The sequence below is a fragment of the Pogona vitticeps genome, chromosome 4 (assembly GCF_051106095.1).
Source record: "Pogona vitticeps strain Pit_001003342236 chromosome 4, PviZW2.1, whole genome shotgun sequence".
NCBI classification, from domain to species: Eukaryota; Metazoa; Chordata; class Lepidosauria; order Squamata; family Agamidae; genus Pogona; species Pogona vitticeps.
This window is the reverse complement of record NC_135786.1, coordinates 231,315,722-231,335,051: the sequence shown is the minus strand read 5'-3', so window position 1 is coordinate 231,335,051 and position 19,330 is coordinate 231,315,722. Positions and strand designations below refer to the sequence as shown.

Below are 19,330 nucleotides of genomic sequence, written 5' to 3'. Positions count from 1 at the left end.
GGGAAAGGGATCAAACCGCTGCAGGATCGCTTCGATCCCTGCTTTCCCCTCCACTTGTTTTTGTTCTCTCCTCAGCTTACTTCTGTGTATAAGACGACCCTCAATTTTTAGTCTAAAGATTTTAGACAAAAGTATAGTCTTATACATGGAAAAAATACATTAGTTGGATGCTAAAGCCATACCTCCTGCACCACTAGATGCTCGGTCTGTGCTGCAGTGAAGATGATATAAATAACTTGGTATGCCATTCGTTTCTCTTCCGCTTATTCATAAGTCTGGTCCATCCAATTGGTGCATCACCTTGCAGTACTTTAAAGACACATGAAAATTTGCATGCGTTTTTCTGCATGTGCATTTTCTGCTAACATACATATTTTGCTTGTATGTACAGTTTTCCTTAAGAGACAGTCATGAGATTGTACTGCCCATGAACACGTAAGCTCTGCCGTCAGCCCCAGACAACCTCTCGGTTCAAATCCCGGTCCCTGCAGTCATTTCTGTGTTTTATGCCAGTGGTCCCCAACCTTGGGCCTCCAGATGTTCTTGGACCACAACTCCCAGAAGCCTTCACCACCACCTCTGCTGGCCAGGATTTCTGGGAGTTGAAGTCCAAGAGCATCTGGAGACCCAAGGTTGGGGACCACTGTTTTATGCCATGTTCCTCCCATAAGAATGCACTCGCTGGGTACATCTTTTAAAACACCAGTGTTAAGGCCGGTCATCATTATACGGGATGGAGATGGGAAAGTCTAGCCTTTTCATGATTTCTAGCAATTGCAGCATCACATCTGGACTCGCAAGCCTTCTGCAGTTGTTAACAAGCTGTCTGTGTGGATATTTCTGGCTCCCTTGGAAATCCCGGGTGAAACTTTAAACAAATGTTATGTGTCTCTCTGAGAGTATTGATGATCATAAATATTTGGTTAGCAAAGCTGCCCTGTTAGATATTGGCCGCCCGAGAATGCTCCCTACAGGAAAAACAGTTTCTGCACCGATGGTGCAGCTAGGCTGTAATTTAGCACTGAAACAGCTGCCGTGGAAGCTGACGACTCACAAGAGCAACAGCCAGTGCCAGAAAAGCCACAAATTAATGGAACTATTTCCTTAAGACAGGAGAGAAAGTAATGCCCAAGGAAATACACTTAAAAGATGCAACACAGGGCTATCTAAATATGTTCTGTTTTATTTATTTTTGACATGTGTTATCAGTGAAGGCAGAGCTTAGTCTATTTCTCATACTCCTCTGCTTCCCCCGACTTCTCTCTTGCCATTCCAGAAGTTTCGATGAACACCATCTCTGAGATTGTTGGCAGGAGGGTTCAGCTGAAAGGGCTGATTGGAAAGCGAGCTGTGAAATGCCCCTATTGCAATTTTTATTTCATGAAGAATGGATCAGACCTGCAGCGTCACATTTGGGCCCATGAAGGTAACTGTGGCTTAAGCAGCACCTTGCCGTTTTAGAAATCACACTCCGTAGAGAGCTGGTTTGGTCTTTAAAACAGAAGCAACTAAAAGTGTTTGCCCAGGAACATGCATAGAAAAAAATGTACATATATTTCGGGGGGTGGGGGAGTGGCGGTAAAAGGCTAGGTTATGCTAACAGCCATCATCATCATCATAACACATAGGCCAGAGTCCTGCCAAAAAAAAAGAGAAGCTCACACAACCGTAAATATGCACATGGTTTGCACACTTTAATGGGATGTCTATCCTGCAACTCTTTATAACCAATTTTGCAACCTGTGGGTGGGTGGTTGTGCAACAAGACACCCAGATTGCACAGACGGTTTGCATGATTGCTATGGTACACATTTTCCGCCCAACAGCATTCAGGCCGTGATAGGTACATACGTAATTTCTTGTTATCCAGTTGGCCCTCTGCCGGGTAGGTGGGGCTCGTCAGCCATGGAAGGTATCCCATCTGATAGAAGGAAAACTCCGATTTCAAACCTCCACTGCCTTATCCACTGATGGAAAAGGCTTCAGGAGTTAACCTAGATGCCAAATCCGGAGCTGGAGTCCCGAAGGCAGTTCGTATTGTTCTACCAACTCCTGTGACATTGCTGGAACCAGTTGTATTGGCTCTTGCCTTTCCATTGGACCATTTCAGCAACGTGGAGAGGGGGGATCTGCTGCTTGGGTAACAGCCTATCCTCCATATTGCTTTACCCAGGCTTCCTGCTCTGGAGAGGACACTCCTTGATTCAGAGCATGTTACCATAGTCTCTCGAGACTGAAGGATGCCTATGAGTTGGCCCTCTGTGGTCAAAAACTGTGACTGTTTCCAGTCAAGTTTGAGGGTTCCATATGCTGGCAGACAGAATCCTAGAAAACCTGCAGAAGGTTTCTTCTACTTCCCTGTAACTTTTGCCCATTAAAACTTCTCAGTCTTTTTAGCCTTGGGTCTGGTTTGTACCTGTCGAGTGGATGCTTGATTTCTCACGTAACCCCTGGAGATCACAATTCAAACACTGAATCTCATGAAAAGTATCAAGCTGAGATGGCCAGTGGGTGACTCTTGAGTTACGCATGTTGATGGCTTGTTTGTGCATGCAAGTCTTACTGTGATCCTGCCAACATTGTGTGCAAACCTGCACATGCAAACTGGCCTCATCCAATATCTAGGGGAAAAAAGGGGGGTTGCTGATTGGATTGTGCCACATTATAAAACTGTCACAGGGTAGAGGAAAGTGATGTGATTTTGATTTGCAGTCTAAGCATTTTTCTTGCTGATTTCTGCTTGGTGCGAGAAATCTGGTAAGTCTTGGTGGCAAGTCGCTGCTCGTTAAGGAGGTGCCAGTCGCACTCCTAGATGCGTGAACAGTCACACAGTTGGATATTTGCCAAGGAATGCCACCAGTAGCTGGTTAATAAGTGGACATTTGCCACCGAGACTGACGGGGTACGCCTTGCCATAACAATAATTGGTATACCTCTAATAAAGGCAAATGCTTCTGTTTGTGGGGCATGCGGTATTAAAATCAGTGTCGTTAATGCTGCCATTTAAACATAGGACTTTGAAGGCTGTCCTATACAGAAAGCTAGCACAGAACCCACTGGGGCAGAGCTTATACTTTAATCCTCTGCTTATTTTATCTTTGCATTCCTCCTGTATCACAGCTGTGGTACGATTAATGACATCCAGTGTATTCCCCTCCCAACCCTTTGTGGCTTTCGTTCTCTGAAAGCCATGCCTGACATGTCAGCTTTTGGCAGCCTCCCGCTGTATTCTCTTTTGGAGTTAAAGCAAGGTTTATGTAAATGAGCTGTTTGTGCCTCATCTAGTTGAAAAATACATGTTTTATGATTTTCTGCCTCAGCAGATAAGTCAAGAGTTATTCTGTAATTAATATTTTGAATCTCTTTTGTTTGTGTACTGATGAATCACAGTTAGTCCTCTGAGTGTTCTTCCCCAAAATGCAGCTATGTGCAGAAAGCTAAATTAAGTTATGACTATTGTCTGAGCAAAGGCTGCGGTTTTCAGTTCTGGGTAATCATGAAAAGCTCTTGTCACACAGGAGAGAAAAAAAGTGAAATATTGTGCTCTTACCTTGTTACCTGCCCGCCATGTATTGCCACCAATGTGTGTGGCACTGCATTTCTTCATCATAGGCATCCTTCAGTCTCGAGAGACTATGGTATCGTGATCTGTATGGAGGACTTGGAACAGCGTCTAGTGTTTTGACGCTGTACGTGAAGCTGGAGTGTCCTCTCCAGGGCACAAAGCCTGGGTAAAATAATATGGAGATTAGGCTGTTACCCAACCAGCAAATCCCCCCTCTCCACATCACTGAAATAGGCCATTTCTTATTATTTATTTATTTGAAATATTTTTACCCCACCTTTCTTTTTAAAAGGGCCCAAGGCAGCTTACAACAATTAAAAGACAATACGGATCTAGAAGCTTAAAACAGTAGGTATACAAATGTTTTGAAAAGGAATTTGACAAGTATTATTTTAAAAAAACAGAAAATAAAATCAATACTAAAAACACAGTTTAAAAACCGCAGAGCACCACAGTACATTAAAAAAAAAAAAATCTTGGTTTTCCAGTTGCTAAGGAAAAGCCTGCCTGAAGAGAAAGGTCTTTGCTTGGTTCAAGAAGGATGTGCATATGGAGAGGGCATGCAACCTGTCATTTGTCATAGAAAGACAACAGAGGAAGAAGAGGCATGAGTCAATGATGAAAGAATGTGGGTTTTTTTAAAGAAACAACAGTGGTCCCCAAACGTGGGCCTCCAGACGTTTTTGGACTACAGCTCCCAGAAGCCTTCACCACCACCTCTGCTAGCCAGGATTTCTGGGAGTTGAAGTCCAAGAACATCTGGAGGCCCCCGTTTGGGGACCACTGACCTAGACATAACTATGTGTCTTGCATAGTTCAAGGCTGTACCTCCCTGGTGGAGCACATGTTTTGTACCCAGAATATACCAGGTTTAATCGCTGGCACATCTAAGTGGAACTGTGGAGGAATCTGCCTGAAACCCTGGAGAAGTGCTGCTAATGGCACTTAGCATGACCAGGGATGGCCAAGGTGTGGCCAACGGACTGCATGTGGGCCCAGTGGCATTTCTGCTCCCACTCTTGGAGAAAATAGATCCTATAAAGAAACATCACTTTTTTCCTCTCCAGGAAAGATTCAGGAAGGTCGATTTTGCAGAAAGCCGCACAAGCCCCCACCAACTTGCCCTAAACAAAACTCAAAGTAAACTTTTAGCTGTTTCCCTGGTGTGTACTTTTCCCAGCATTTTCAGCCCATGGTAGGTTCTGCAGGTGCAAAATCGGGTCCTGGGCATCAGAAACTTGCTAGCCTCTTGATGGTCCAGGTGTTTGACTCAGGATTCCTGTTTTCCTAAAATTTAATACTCCCCTAAGCCTGATCCCAGCTTGAGAGGGGAAAGGATAATAACCTTTACCTGCATGCTGTAATCATGCTCAGAACCCCTCCCACCAATACCTCCTGTTAAATTATTAATTGATTGGATTGGATTTAGAGATCATCTCATTAGTGCACTTGCTACTGTTGAAGGAAAGCAAGCCTGTTCATATAGTCAGAGTCCTACAAAGGTCTACCTCTCTATCCAGTCCCATCGCCGCCACCCCCTTGCCATTGAGCTCCACCAAACAGAAGGGGGTTTGGAGATGAAGAACGGCTTCACAGAAGCAACCGTTTTCTCCTGCCCGAACACTGGGTGCGACGGACGGGCCGGCTTCCCAAACCTGCATGCAACCCTGTTTGTTCCTCTTTCTGTAGGCATCAAGCCGTTCAAATGTTCGGTGTGCGAATACGCCACGCGCAGCAAAAGCAACCTGAAAGCCCACATGAACCGCCACAGCACAGAAAAAACCCACTTGTGCGACATGTGTGGGAAAAAGTTTAAGTCCAAGGGTACCTTGAAGAGCCACAAACTCCTCCACACGGCTGATGGTAAGTAGCTCTTTACCGGAGCTAAAGATACCAACTTGTTGAGCACATTTTAAAATGATACTCATCAAACAGAAAGACCAGAATCTGGAAAACCTACTCGTTTTTCACGATTATTGCACCCCTCAGAATCTCCTAGGTACCTTGGCCGGTGGGATTCTGGGAATTGTAGTCCAAAAGGAATGTTCCCCCCCCAAAAAAAAGCTTTGAATGACTCCACCACAAAATTGCTTCTGGTAACAGTTCCATACACAGTAGGACCCCTTATCCATGGAACTAGTATCCGCTGATTCACATATCCACGGTCCGAAAATATTAAAAAGAAAATCCTAGTAATACATATATCTAAAAATGAAGTTATCAGAACTGGTCACTAGAAGGAGCCGGAGACCATGCTATGTATGACATTTGTTATTAAAATAGCGTTTGCTATAATCATCATTTTTCAGCATCCACAGATGGGCTTGGAACCAATCTCCCGCAGATATGAGGGTCCTTACTATAGTGGAACATGACGTTCTGGTTCCATGTGCCTTTTACCCAGTAGTATTCTAGGTCTCCACGTTTACCCAGCAGCTGCTTAGAAAGTGCGGTTGGGGTACATAGTATTTCCTGACAAATACAATAACGATCCACTTACAAAATGAGGATGATTCATAGCAATGTTTCACCTCATGCCTTACTGGATTTCTTTGAAAGCTTTATAAAGATTTCCAAATGTCCTCTGTGGAAAATGCATCCATTTAAAAAAAATGCATGCCCCACATTTGGTACCTAGTTTTATTGTTCTAGGGTAGAAAAGCTGAGAAGCCCTTTTCTAGTGTATAAAAGTGTCCCTTAAGACAAGAGTGGCCCATGGACCAGGAGGTGCTCCTCACCCTGATATTTTGGGGCACCCTCTACTGCGATACAAGCTACCCTTGCCTTCTGGAAACTGTATATGTTTTAAAATAGATGTGCTGCTTTTGAGAACTAACTTTAGTGAACCTCGTAGCACAGTACATTCTGCAGCCAAAACTCTACTCACAAGCTGGGTTCAATCCCAGGTAGCCAGCCAGTGGTTGACTCAGCCTTCCGTCCTTCCGAGGTTGGTAAATTGAGTTCCCAGCTTGCTGTGAAGACAATGTGCAGCCTGCATAATAAAACTGTAAACCACCCAGAGAGTGATTTAAGTATATAAGCAGCACACTTTGCTTTTGCTCTGCTTTAGTGTATAAAGTGAAGATTCCCAATCATCAAGGTGAGGTTATCTGGAATTTGCCATGACTCCGTTTCCAGATTTAGTGCATAAAGGTGAGAACTGCTTGTAGTATACAACAGTGGTCTCCAACCTTGGGCCTCCAGATGTTCTTGGACTTCAACTCCCAGAAATCCTGGCCAGCAGAGGTGGTGGTGAAGGCTTCTGGGAGTTGTAGTCCAAGAACATCTGGAGGCCCAAGGTTGGGGACCACTGGTATACAAGACTAAGAATCACCTTTCTTGATCAGACCCCATGTTCAACTTGCCCGGCATCCATTATCAACTGGCCCAGTCATTCTTACAAGCTTAGCTCCTCTCTGTCTCCCACTTTTCCATTCCTTACTTGATTCGAGAACGTCATCACAGCACCAGATCGATCCGTCTAGGTTACTTGCTATTTGTGGTAACTAATGAGGCTTAGAGACTGACTTTTTCCTTAGCCCAATTAGACAGAGAACATTCTAAACGTCGAGCCTTTTCTTTGCTCTGTTCTATGGAAACTGTCACCTTCTGTACAGGCTGCTGCAAAATTTCATCAGTAACTTAGAATGTCAAGAAGGAAACTCACTTTCTTGACACGTTTGTATAGATCTGCCTTTTTAGTTTGCACTTTTGGGGGTCTGTTTTAAGTTGTTGACAGCTGTATCTGAAAGGTTTTCAAACAGCATCTCTGTGTCTTGGCAATAAAGGAGTAGAAGAAGTAGAATAGGGTTGTTTAAATATTGCCTTCAACACACATTCTCACAAGTTTTAGAATGCTGATAGTGAAGAAGAAAAGGAAACCAAATTGTTCTGCAGTTGAGGAATGGGCAATGTGGAAATGGGGAAAATTTGAATGATGGAGGCAGATGTGGGAGGAACTAGTTTAGGTGTAGATTTAGAGGAGATTCCAGTAACGTTGCCGAAATTTTAACCTGATGACCACTAGAGAGAATCTGAGCACCATGTCATCCAATCCTTGTCACCAGATCATTAGGGAAAACTTCTCTCATTCTCTGCCTGGGGGCTGCAAATCAGAACACAGAGCGAATCTTCGCGATAAAGCAAAACAAACAAAAATGTTATTGCTTTCAAAAGTAGGAGAATCGCTGAAGTGGTTCTCGCAGAATAATAAAAGAGATTGTTTTCCAAGTTCTAAGTGGTAATTCCAAAGTACAAACTGAGCAAAGCAGGAATGCATAATGTAAAGCAGCAGCATGCATCTTACGACGACAGCTTCTCTGGCCAAGAAATGTTTTTATCTACCATAGTGCCTCTGCTTGACTTGACCCGGTGAATACAAACTTTCCAGACCCTCTCTGATGTCCATATATGGACACTTCCATATTCTCTCTCTTCTCCCACAAAACCAACTCATAGCCCCCTCCATGAAAGCTTTGAACTTCTAGAAATAACCCCAAGGGTGATCCTGATCTCTGATCTCGAGTCTAGTAGACCGGGCATGGACAATTTCGAGACGCCCAAAAGCCTCGCATATCCATCAGTTGTCTTTGGAAAGCCCCGTCCTCCCTCATGATCCCAACCCCTTCAAAAGAAAGAATACAAAAAATGAGGAAAGAATTTTCTGGTGGTGGGGGGAGGAATTTACTGGGCCACTTGCTAGTGGCCAAAAACATTAGAAGTATTTTTGGGGTGTGTTAAGAACTCTAGGGCTTCTGGGGGCTCCTCAAATCATGGCAGAATGTTTTCCCATGCCCTCAGAGGACAGGAGAAGTTGAAAGCCAATTGTTTTTCTTATTTTTTTTCTTTCTAAATTCAGGGGTGTGGTCAGCTGCACTGGTGCACATTAGTCTATAGGGGACAGGGATGTATGCAGCCCAGTATTACTACTTTAAGTGATCAGAAGTGAAGTGTGGAGAACTGATGGAGATACCATATTCTCTCAATCCTGTCCAGAATGGTGATTGAATCCCATCAGTTTTCCCTAGGCAGAACAACATATGAAGAGCATTTTTAGGGCTGCTATCCCAAGGTGACAGCAGCCGGTCCCTCCCTGTCAGTTTTTTAAATTGTTTTCCCACTATTTTTGTGGTGTTGAGGGAGAGTTTTATGGATACCATGGACCACCAGAAAGTTGAATTTGAATAGGTTCCCAATCCAATCAAACCGAACTCTCCTTAGAAACAAAAATTTCTAACTTGAGGCTTTCGTCATTTGGTCTCATCATGAGAAGACACGAATCGCTGCTAAAGACAGTAATGTTGGGGTACACTGGAGGCAATAGGAAAAGAGATCAAATAAGAGATAAAGGTAAAGGTTCCCCTTGACGTTTAGTCCAGTCATGTCCGACTCTAGGGGGCGGTGTTCATTCCCAATTCCAAACCATAGAGCCAGCGTTTGTCCGAAGACAGTTTCCGTGGTCACGTGGCCAGCACGACTCGACACGGATTGCCGTTACCTTCCCATCGTGGTGGTACCTATTTATCTACTCGCATTTTTACATGCTTTCAAAGTGCTAGGTTGGCAGGAGCTGGGACAAGCGATGGGAGCTCACTCCGTCACGTGGATTCGATCTTACAACAGCTGGTCTTCTGACCTTGCAGCCCAGAGGCTTCTGCGGTTTAACCCGCAGTACCACCACGTCCCCTCAAATAAGAGATAGATTGACTCAATATAGGAAGACATAGGCTCGAATCTGCAATAGTTGAGTAGGGCAGTTGAAGACAAGACCTTAAAAAGTCACCTATTCATCATACTGTAAGTCTGAAGTGACTTTGATAGCAGGAAACAAGAACTCCTCATCCTTCTTTAAAAATGAATTGGTTGGTTTCTGTTTCAGGAAAGCAGTTCAAGTGCACAGTTTGTGATTATACTGCTGCCCAAAAGCCACAGCTTTTACGGCACATGGAGCAACATGCTTCATTCAAGGTAAGAAGGCTGCTGCTAGTATGACCCGATTTTATGCGCTGTTATGTTGCTCAAATAGTTCTTGTTAATGAGGTACATTGACTGCTGTACTACTATAACTGTTGTTGCGCGATCATGATTTTGAACTGAAATAGACAAGGGGGCAGCTTCATAACTAGAAGGTGATTCAATTTTATTGCTCATCTACTCTGATTGCACAGTCAACATGCAAAGAATACCTATTGCTCCCATATGTTCCCCGTTGAGAATGGCTGGTCTACAGGATATCCTCTTGCGCTCACTGCCATTCGCACTTGTCGGAAAACAGCCCCAGCAATTGCTTTGTGTTTTGAGTCAGCTTCTGGGATTTTCCCTTGCTCGGTGTCACATTTATTTTAGTAATTATTAAGCGCTCAAAAGATAGCAGAGCATTATCATTTAGAATCCATCCTACAACTTCCAAAACAAACTCATATGTCTCTTGTAATCCTAGCTTAGAAGTTTTAAAGCGCTGTATTTTTGCTTTGTTTTTGAGGCATTATATTCCCTCTGATCGTCATTCTTGTGGATGTGGAAGGACACAAACAAAGGTTGCCTGCAGACAATTCCAGTGGCTTTCAGCAAATGCACATTTAATGGTCAAGGTGAATTTCAGTGTCATCGGAGCCAATTAACAACACTGTGCTCTATTTAAATATCCAGGACGTGAAATACTCTGGGAGTTGGTGCAGGGTTGATAATGGTGGCTTGTACTCTGGTGGGAAATGACGCTTCTTGAAGAAGGGACAGAACGAATAGCTGCTCGAATGGCGTGACCTATCTTTGTTTTACAAAGCCTAGAGTGGTCTTAATTGACTAGATAGGCGGGATATAAATAAAATAAATAAATTTTACAATGAGACGTTGGCTAAAAAGGGAGAATTGAATATTTAGAACGGACGGACGAAGGAGAAAAACACAAAAAGAAGATGAGCCAGAACCACATTGTGTTTATAGTTCAGACAGACTGGGAAAGAGGTGAGAGAACAGGAAAGATGCATGGATGTTGGCAAGTCTTTGGGACTGAGTCCGGAGGCCAAGTTTGAGTCTTTGGGTACCAGATCCCCTGGTCTGAAGTCCCAAATCCCAATCCCAATTAAAAACAAGCTTTCCCCCGCAGAAAAAAAGGGAGGATGTGGCTAGAGTTCAAGTCACTGGGGAAAAAACCCAGAATTGGGTCTGAGACGAGTCACTAGTGTGATTTAAGTCCTACTTGACAGGACGTCCTGTGACTTGACTCCCCACCCCTGGAAAGATGAACTGTCTTCTTGTTCCCAACTGTCTTCTTGGACATCATCATAGCTATTTTGGCAGTAGATGTAATAGCTCTAAACAGGGGCGCTGTGTTATCTCCAACTAATCTCCTTGCATTCTTCAGCCCATAAGTTCTTCTTCCTGCACTTCTTTTCTCATTTTTTTTCTTTAAATGATCAGGTATACCAGTCTGTACTTTTGTTTTCTCACTCACACTGTAAATATAATAATAATCTAATAATAATAATATTTATTTATGTTACGCTGTATACCAGAGCTCACGCCAATTGCCAAAAAACCAGTTAAAATTACAACCATAACATAATTACAGTGATAAAAACATAGAGTAAGCAATTATCATTCCATAAGGCAATAAACAAACAATCAAAATAGCTATCATGACAGTATAATAATTAAAGTACGGTAATTCTGTCCCAATAATTGCCCATTTCCATGGTCAACCCCTATGGTTCCAGGTTGAACAAGTAGGTTTTTAAGTCTTGTTTGAATTTGTCCAACTCTGGTTCCACCCGAAAGTATTGTGGAAGGGAATTCCATAATTTGGGGGCCAGATGAGAAAATGCTCTAAGTCTGGAGTTAGCCACCTTTGGTCTGAGGGACTAGTAAGAGACCAGAATCCACAAATCGAGTCCTCCTATGAGGAATATGCCACCCCACAAGTTCTGCTAAATAACTAGGGCAAGATAAATGTACTGCTTTAAATGTCAGAACAAGAATCTTGTAATATGTTCTTGATCTGATGGGTAACCAGTGCAGTACCTCTCCCTTTTTGCATTTTGTATGTTCTATGATTTCTTGGTCTTTGTTCATTCCCTTTAGTACTTCTTCATTGATTATTCCCTCAATCCAAGAAATCCATAGCATTCTGAAATAAATCCACATTTTAAATGCTGCTATATATATATTTATTATAGCATGTGTTAAAGTCTACAATTTCATAATATAGTATTCACATACAGTAGGAAATGGCCTTGACCTGTCACAAATGATAAATTGAACCACTGAAGATAAATTGTTTCTAAGGATTTTGTGAACCCAAGAACGTATTTACATCATATTTACATTTTTTGCATTCTGAGTTCATTTGGGACCCCTTCCTTGCATCCATTTTCACATATTTATTTTATAAATATGTTTCTCTTTTTTTTTTCAACTAGAGTCCCCAAAGCATCTTGCAACATTCATAAAATATAGTATTATAAATAATGGATACTTGGTTTGATTTTGTACGCTTCACTTTATTCCAAATGTAATAGAAAAAGATTGCCTTTCCGAATGACTGCTGTTTTATATTGACACACATAAAAAGTCCTGAGATAAGATTCCATAAAATTCAAATAATATTCAGAAGAAAATAAAATGAGGAAGAGATGGAGAGTCCAAATGGATTATGATTGGCAACAGTTATTAAGGCTTTGTCCCACGTATCAGCATGAGGAGTTTCTAGTCCACAAGCCTGAAATCGCCGGGTCAGTAGCCTCTCTATCTTTCTTGTCGGGTAGCATCTCCAGTGGGACAGAAGGAATCCTTGAGGACAGATGAGAATCATTTCATGTTACTGATCAGAGATAAGAGCTCTACCTGATCCCAGATAAGAGCTTATTTTTGCTTTGCCTGAATTGGCTGTTCTTATACGAGTTAGCATGGTCACTGGTTTCCCCGCCCCATTATGCTGGGTAGAAGATTCTTGAAGTTGTCATGCATAAATGTCTGCCTTCACTATAGTTTAGTAAAAATCAGGAAAAGGCTGTGTGGTCCCCTAAACCAGTAGGCCAATAAAGGTATCGCCTGTTCCTGCATTTGCGTTGCTTTTACTATAATATAACAGATTTGTTTCCCTCAATGCACCTGGGTCCTCATTTGGTTTTTGGTTAAACTACCTCCTGAGTACCATACAGGAAGCAGTGAGCTGCCAGATAGGATTTATTTTATTTTATTTCATTTTATTTATGGCACGATATTTCATTGAATCACTGCTTCCTCTCCTCCTCCTCAGCTTCCCCTTCCTGTTCCGGCTCACGGAGAGTTCTTTGAAATATTAATGGGTTTCGTGTTCTTAGAACAGCCCCAAAAAGTGACTTCCAGAATGGTTGGCAGAACCGAGGTGAACCTAAGAAAATGGGATTTTCACACCAACCTAGCTGTTTTTGAGGGCTGAGGAAAAACTCGTACCCCATTCAGTTGTTATTTTTTTCCTGTGGAAACTCACACAATGAGGGGAGGATTCTCAGTGTGTCCCTCCTGTTGTTACTCCTGCCACAGGCAGTGTGTTGGAAGAGCATCTTCGGCTGTTCACGGGGATGCGCCACATGAATGGGAACCCTAGAAAGTCAGAGTCCAGGATCACACGGAGAGTGGTCATAGATAGTGGTACACTCTCTGCTCAGAGTCATCCCCCCTCCACATGTTAGAGGGAAAGGAGACTAGGGATGGAGAGGGACTAGAGTGCTCCTCTTCTCTGGATAGCTCAGAGAGTTTGATATCTGCCTGAGGAGCCAGTGAAAGGGAGTTCAATTCCCCCTTGGGCTTCCCAGGAGAAGAGCCAGCCTGTGTAGCCTTGGGCAAGCTTCACAGTCCTGGGGTATCCTCAGAAGAAGGGAACTTTATGCCGTTTCTGTGTACTCTGTGTCTTGAAACCCCTGAAAAGAGTCACCATAAGTTGAAATTGATTTGATATCAAATGATAATACAGTGGTGCCTCGCTTAACGAGTGCACCGTATAACAACGAATCCGCATAGTGATCCCGAAAACGGGATCGCTAATGCGGAGGCATAGCGTCGGCCCCAATGGGCAAAACTCGCATAGCGAAGATCGGTAAGCGTTTCGCTTACCGATCTTCGCTTTGCGACGCCCGCAGATCAGCTGTTCGGCGGATTCAAAATGGCCGCCGGACGCCCAAAATGGCCACGCGCAGCATTTTCGCGCCCTCCCCTCTCTTACCGAGGGCGCGAAAATGGCTGCCAGACCCTGGAAACTTCGCTAAACTGTGAGTTTTGTGCCCATTTGGGCTTCCCCGTTCCGTTTAGCGAAGTTTTCACATAGCGAAGGTTAATCCGGAACGGATTAACCTCGCTATGCGGGGCACCACTGTAATTAGTATTTTGCATAGTTTCTAATGGTCTGAATAAGGCTTTGACCTTTTAAAAAACTATCATTGGTGCCAAAGAGTCTCTAAAAGCCCAGTTGCGGCAGAAGGAAGGAAAGCTTTTTTCCAAGCACGTGGTGTTGTGACCTTTTCTCAAAAAGTCATGGTTTTATGACTATTTAGGTGAGTGTGATTCTGTGTAGAGGACAGCTGGGGAAATGTTTTGTGCATTTCTCTGCCTGGGTGTTGTGTCTGTTTGTGAATGGGCATGCATGAATAGGATCTAGGTATTCATGTCGTTATTGCCTTCGTTGGTAATGGAGGGTTCCACCCACTGTTGGTATGGGCCACCCAATGTGTTTGCCCAACACCAGTTCAAGCCTTGGGCCGAAAATGCTCTCCATTCCATTATACTTGATGTGGGAATAAAACTCATTGGCATTAATGCGTTTACAAGTAAATACAGTAAACAGTACATAAATGTGCTGGAAGTGAGGCCAACATGATCTCTAGAGCTAAACTCATAAGGGACTTTCATATTTAGTCTTCATGATTTGCTTGTTGATTTGCTTGGTGGTTTCAGAAAATAATATTTGGTTATCTTGGTAGTCCATTACGCCTGTCTGGAATCTGTAATAATCTTGAAAGAAATGTTCAAGGTCATTTATACTGAGCGATAGTGCCGTCACAAAAGTGTTCAATTAAAGTATCCACAACTGAGTGGAGAAGAGAACCAGAAAAACACAGTCCGACAGTGGCGTTGAAGGGGGTCTGTAGAATGTTTGTTATTTTCATTGAAAATGCATCTAAATCTAGATGTAGAATTATTCAAGAATTTGAAAAATGTTCCTTAAGGCGTCTATTATGCCAGGAAGTTTTTTATCTTAAAAATGAATAACATAAGCATCTATAATTCTGAAATCACAAGCAACATTGTGGGTTTTAAGTAGTCCTTTGAATACATTATTCGTTCTTTCCACATATCTCAACACTTCAGAAGACTGAAAGACACTTCAGGTTTTTATTTTGCAATTTGTCTCTCTTTTTTTAACTTTTCCATATTTATGCAGACACAACAGCAGTTGTTTTTCAGATGGGATTGTTCTATCCACAGTAGTGTATTGTTCTGTGATATCCCTGAAGAGTAAATAAAAGTGTTTAAAGGTAGAATCAAAATCTGTGATTGCTTGTCCTTCTTCATCCTGTGGTCTTTATTACATTTCATCCTCCGTTCCCGATGATAAATGAGGAATGCAAATAACTACTTCTCAGAATTCTTATGTATCCAAAACATGTTTTAGAAATGTTTATGCATTCTTATATTTCATATAAAGTGCCTGACCCCCTTATTTATCTTCTGAGAAATCTATATATGGAACAAGAAGTAATAGTTAGAACTGGATATGGAAAAACTGATTGGAATGGAGGAATCCCAAACCGGAATTAAGATTGCAGGAAGAAATATCAACAACATCAGATATGCAGATGATACCTCTCTGATGGCAGAAAGTGAGAAGGAATTAAAGAACCTCTTAATGAGGGTGAAAGAGGAGAGCGCCAAAAATGGTCTGAAGCTCAGCATCAAAAAAACTAAGATCATGGCCACTGGTCCCATCACCTCCTGGCAAATAGAAAGGGAAGATATGGAGCAGTGACAGAGTTTTCCTTGTTGGGCTCCATGATCACTGCAGATGGTGACAGCAGCCACAAAATTAAAAGATGTCTGCTTCTTGGGAGGAAAGCGATGACAAACCTAGACAGCATCTTAAAAAGCAGAGACATCACCTTGCCGACAAAGGTCTGCATAGTCAAAGCTATGGTTTTTCCTGTAGTGATGTACGGAAGTAAGACATGGACCATAAAGAAAGCTGACCACCAAAGAATTGATGCTTTTGAATTGTGGTGATGGAGGAGACTCTTGAGAGTCCCCTGGACTGCAAAGAGAACAAACCTATCCATTCTAAAGGAAATCAACCCTGAGTGCTCACTGGAAGGACAGATCCTGAAGCTGAGGCTCCAATACTTTGGCCATCTCATGAGAAGAGAAGACTCCCTGGAAAAGACCCTGATGTTAGGAAAGTGTAAAGGCAAGAAGAGAAGGGGACGACGGAGGACAAGAGGGTTGGACAGAGTCATTGAAGCTACCAGCATGAATTTGACCCAACTCTGGATGGCAGTGGAAGACAGGAGGGCCTGGCGTACTCTGGTCCATGGGACACAACTTAATAACTAAACAACAACAAGTATTTCATATGCTAGTCAGCCAACCTATTTTCATGGATTTATTTGTGGTATCTACAGGGAACTTTGTAGGACATTGGTTCCAATTGATTTTTATAAGGTAATTAATTTTTGCACAGGCTGAAATTCCATTTTAGCTAGAATACCTCTGAAATAAGAGCCTGCATTTGTTTAGGGAACAGTGGTATTTCTGAGAGGCTGCCACTTCCATGGACAAGTATCTCAAACTTTCTGTTATAAAAACTAACATTCTAATAAGTTACTGGAGCACATTGCCTCCCTCTCCGTGTCTTGGTGCTACCCAAGGGCTTCATTCTCCCTCTATGTGGTGAGCAGAAAGTCTGGAAGCCATGTGCCATCCAAACCAATTCAAACAGAGGTGCCCCAAATCAAGGTCTGGAGATTCAGCATGGCTTTCAAATGTTATATCCACCACATAAAATGCTATGGCGCCAAACTGCTTCTCTGGATCCTCTCTATCGGAATATAACTCTCATTAAACACTTCCAAGTTATTTCTGATTTAGGGCAACTCTGTGAAGGGGTGACCCCCAAAATATCCTATTGTTAAAAGCCCACTCAGTTTTTGGAAACCCAAGACTACAGTTGTCCTTCAGCTTTTAGGGGATGAATTTCAGGGGACAATTGAAAACAGTTGGAGAATCAGACTTCAGAAGTGTCGGCTATAATGCTTATCAGACATTACTTGGCTGGTAAAAAAAAGCCAGCGTAGGAGCAGAGAGAGTGTTTGGTCTGAAGGTGCTCCTGGTTGAAAGAATGTGTCAGAAGTACATATCAGGTGGTCAGGATGATCCTACTCAGATATCAAGGTAAAAGTAAAGGTTCCCCTTGAGAATTTTTGTCCAGTTGTGTTCGACTCTAGGGGGGGGTGCTCATCCCCGTTTCCAAGCCATAGATCCAGCGTTTTGTCCGAAGACAATCTTTCCGTGGTCACATGGCCAGTGCAACTTAGACATGGAACGCTGTTACCTTCCCAACGAGGTGGTCCCTATTTATCTACTCACATTTGCATGCTTTCGAACCGCAAGTTTGGCAGAGATATCAAGGAGCACATCCCAAATGGAATCTGCACATAAATATCATAACTGATACTGAATAGCTTTCAGCTTGTTGAAGGCCACATTTACTACAATACATTGCATATATGAAGACAAAAGCTGTTTTACAAATTACATAGCATTGCATCTACAGTAGTACCTTGGTTTACAAAATTAATGCATTCTCCAGAAAGTTATGCAATGTGGAAGATTCGTAAACCGAAATGCGGATTGCCTTGGGAATTGGGGTGGCACTATAAATCTCCAGGCACAGTGTATCCTGGGGAAACTTTCTTCGCAAACCAAAAAAAGCAAAGAAGGTAAAACATAAATCGAGGGATTATTTTCAACGGATTTCCATTTGTAAAGTGAAAGTTACATAAACTGAGGCATTTGTAAACTGAGGTACTACTGTATCTACAGCCAAACCGAGTTATGGCACATCTCAGCCTTTTCCAGCACACTAGCATCTAGTACAGTGGTGCCTCGCTTGAAGATGTTAATTCGTTCCAGTGAAATCGCTGTAGAGCGAAAACATCATCAAATGAAATAAAAAACCCCATTGAAATGCATTAAAACACGGTTAATGTGTTCCAATGGGCTGAATACCTGCTCGTCCAGCGAAGATCCTCCATATTGCAGCCATTTTCGGTGCCTGTAAAGCAAGGAATCTGTCCTAGAAAACAGCGGGGCCATTTTGAAAGCCGGCGGCCATTTTGAAACCTGACGATCGTAAAGCGAAAAATCGGTTCCCAAAACGGAACCGATCGACGTGAAGCAAAATTCGCCCATTTAAAACATCGTTTTGCAATCGCAAAAGCAATCGCAAAAACTTTGATGTAATACGGATTCATCGTAGAGTGGGTAATCGTCCAGCAGGGCATGACTGTACACTGCTTCTCAGTCTATGGTATGCATACCACCAATGGGAAACAAGATTTTCATAACATGGACATTTGTTTTCAATTGATTTCCAACAATTTTATTGTAATTTTTTTTTACACTTAAAAGGTTATCTTAAATTATAGATCTATTACAGAAATAACTCTAAATATACAAGGGTCTTTTTTTAAAGTGAGCTTTCCATTTCTCTCTTTTTTCCTTTTTTGGGGGGGTAGGGCTTAAGATACAGAGATTGAGAAAGACCTTTCTTGGTCTTGAGCATCAGAGTATTAAAGCTGCATTTATTAATACTGCAGGACTCCTATCTACTATTCCATTCTGAAAGAAGTCCATCTTGAGCTTTTGTGCAGTTGAAACATGGCTGAGATGTTTTCAGTGGATAATTTGTGCATGATTGATTTATATTCTTTTCACTATGAATTATCTGAGCCTATGGAACTGTGTTAATTATGTACAAACCGTTGTGAATATAGAATTTTCTTGGATGCGGACCTGATACTTATTATTTGAGAGTAGAAGCATTTGAGGGTTTTATATTATTATTATTATTATTATTATTATTATTATTATTATTATTATTATTATTATTATTATTATTATTATTATTATTATTATTATTATTATTATTATTATTATTGTTATTGTTATTGTTATTGTTGTTGTTGTTGTTGTTGTTGTTGTTGTTGTTGTTGTTGTTGTTGTTGTTGTTGTTAATTAATTATTAGACTTAATACCCCGCCCCTCTAGACAACGTCTACTCGGGGCGGCTTACATGAATAAAATCACAGCAATATAAACAATATAAAATCATCTAAAACACAGTTTTAACACCTTCTTCTTCTTCTTCTTCTTCTTCTTCTTCTTCTTCTTCTTCTTCTTCTTCTTCTTATTCTTATTATTATTATTATTATTATTATCATTATCATTATCATTATCATTATCATTATTATTATTATTGGCTAGAATTCCGTTATATATTTACAGTGGTGTCTCGCATAACGGGCGCCCCCGTTTCCTATGGGGAAAATCGCTTTGCGATGATCGGTAAGCTGTTTCGCTTACCGATTTTCGCATAGTGATGTTTTTTCCCCAGCTGATCAGCGGTTCCAAAATGGCCACCTGGTAAAACAGGGACAGATTCCTTGCTTACCGGGCAGCTAAAATGGCCACCGTATGGAGGATTTTCGCTTGAAAGGTAGGTTTTAAGCCCATAGGAAT

General features: G+C 42.0%; 1 protein-coding gene across 1 annotated transcript in view; it reads left to right on the top strand.

Moving 5' to 3' along the window:
- ZFAT (zinc finger and AT-hook domain containing) overlaps positions 1–19,330 on the top strand; it is a 117,109-nt gene that overhangs the window by 60,707 nt on the left and 37,072 nt on the right. The window contains exons 9-11 of the mRNA XM_078391661.1: positions 1,277–1,426; positions 5,255–5,428; positions 9,444–9,532. Of these exons, the coding sequence (XP_078247787.1) occupies positions 1,277–1,426; positions 5,255–5,428; positions 9,444–9,532 (413 nt within the window). The remainder of the gene's footprint in view (positions 1–1,276; positions 1,427–5,254; positions 5,429–9,443; positions 9,533–19,330) is intronic.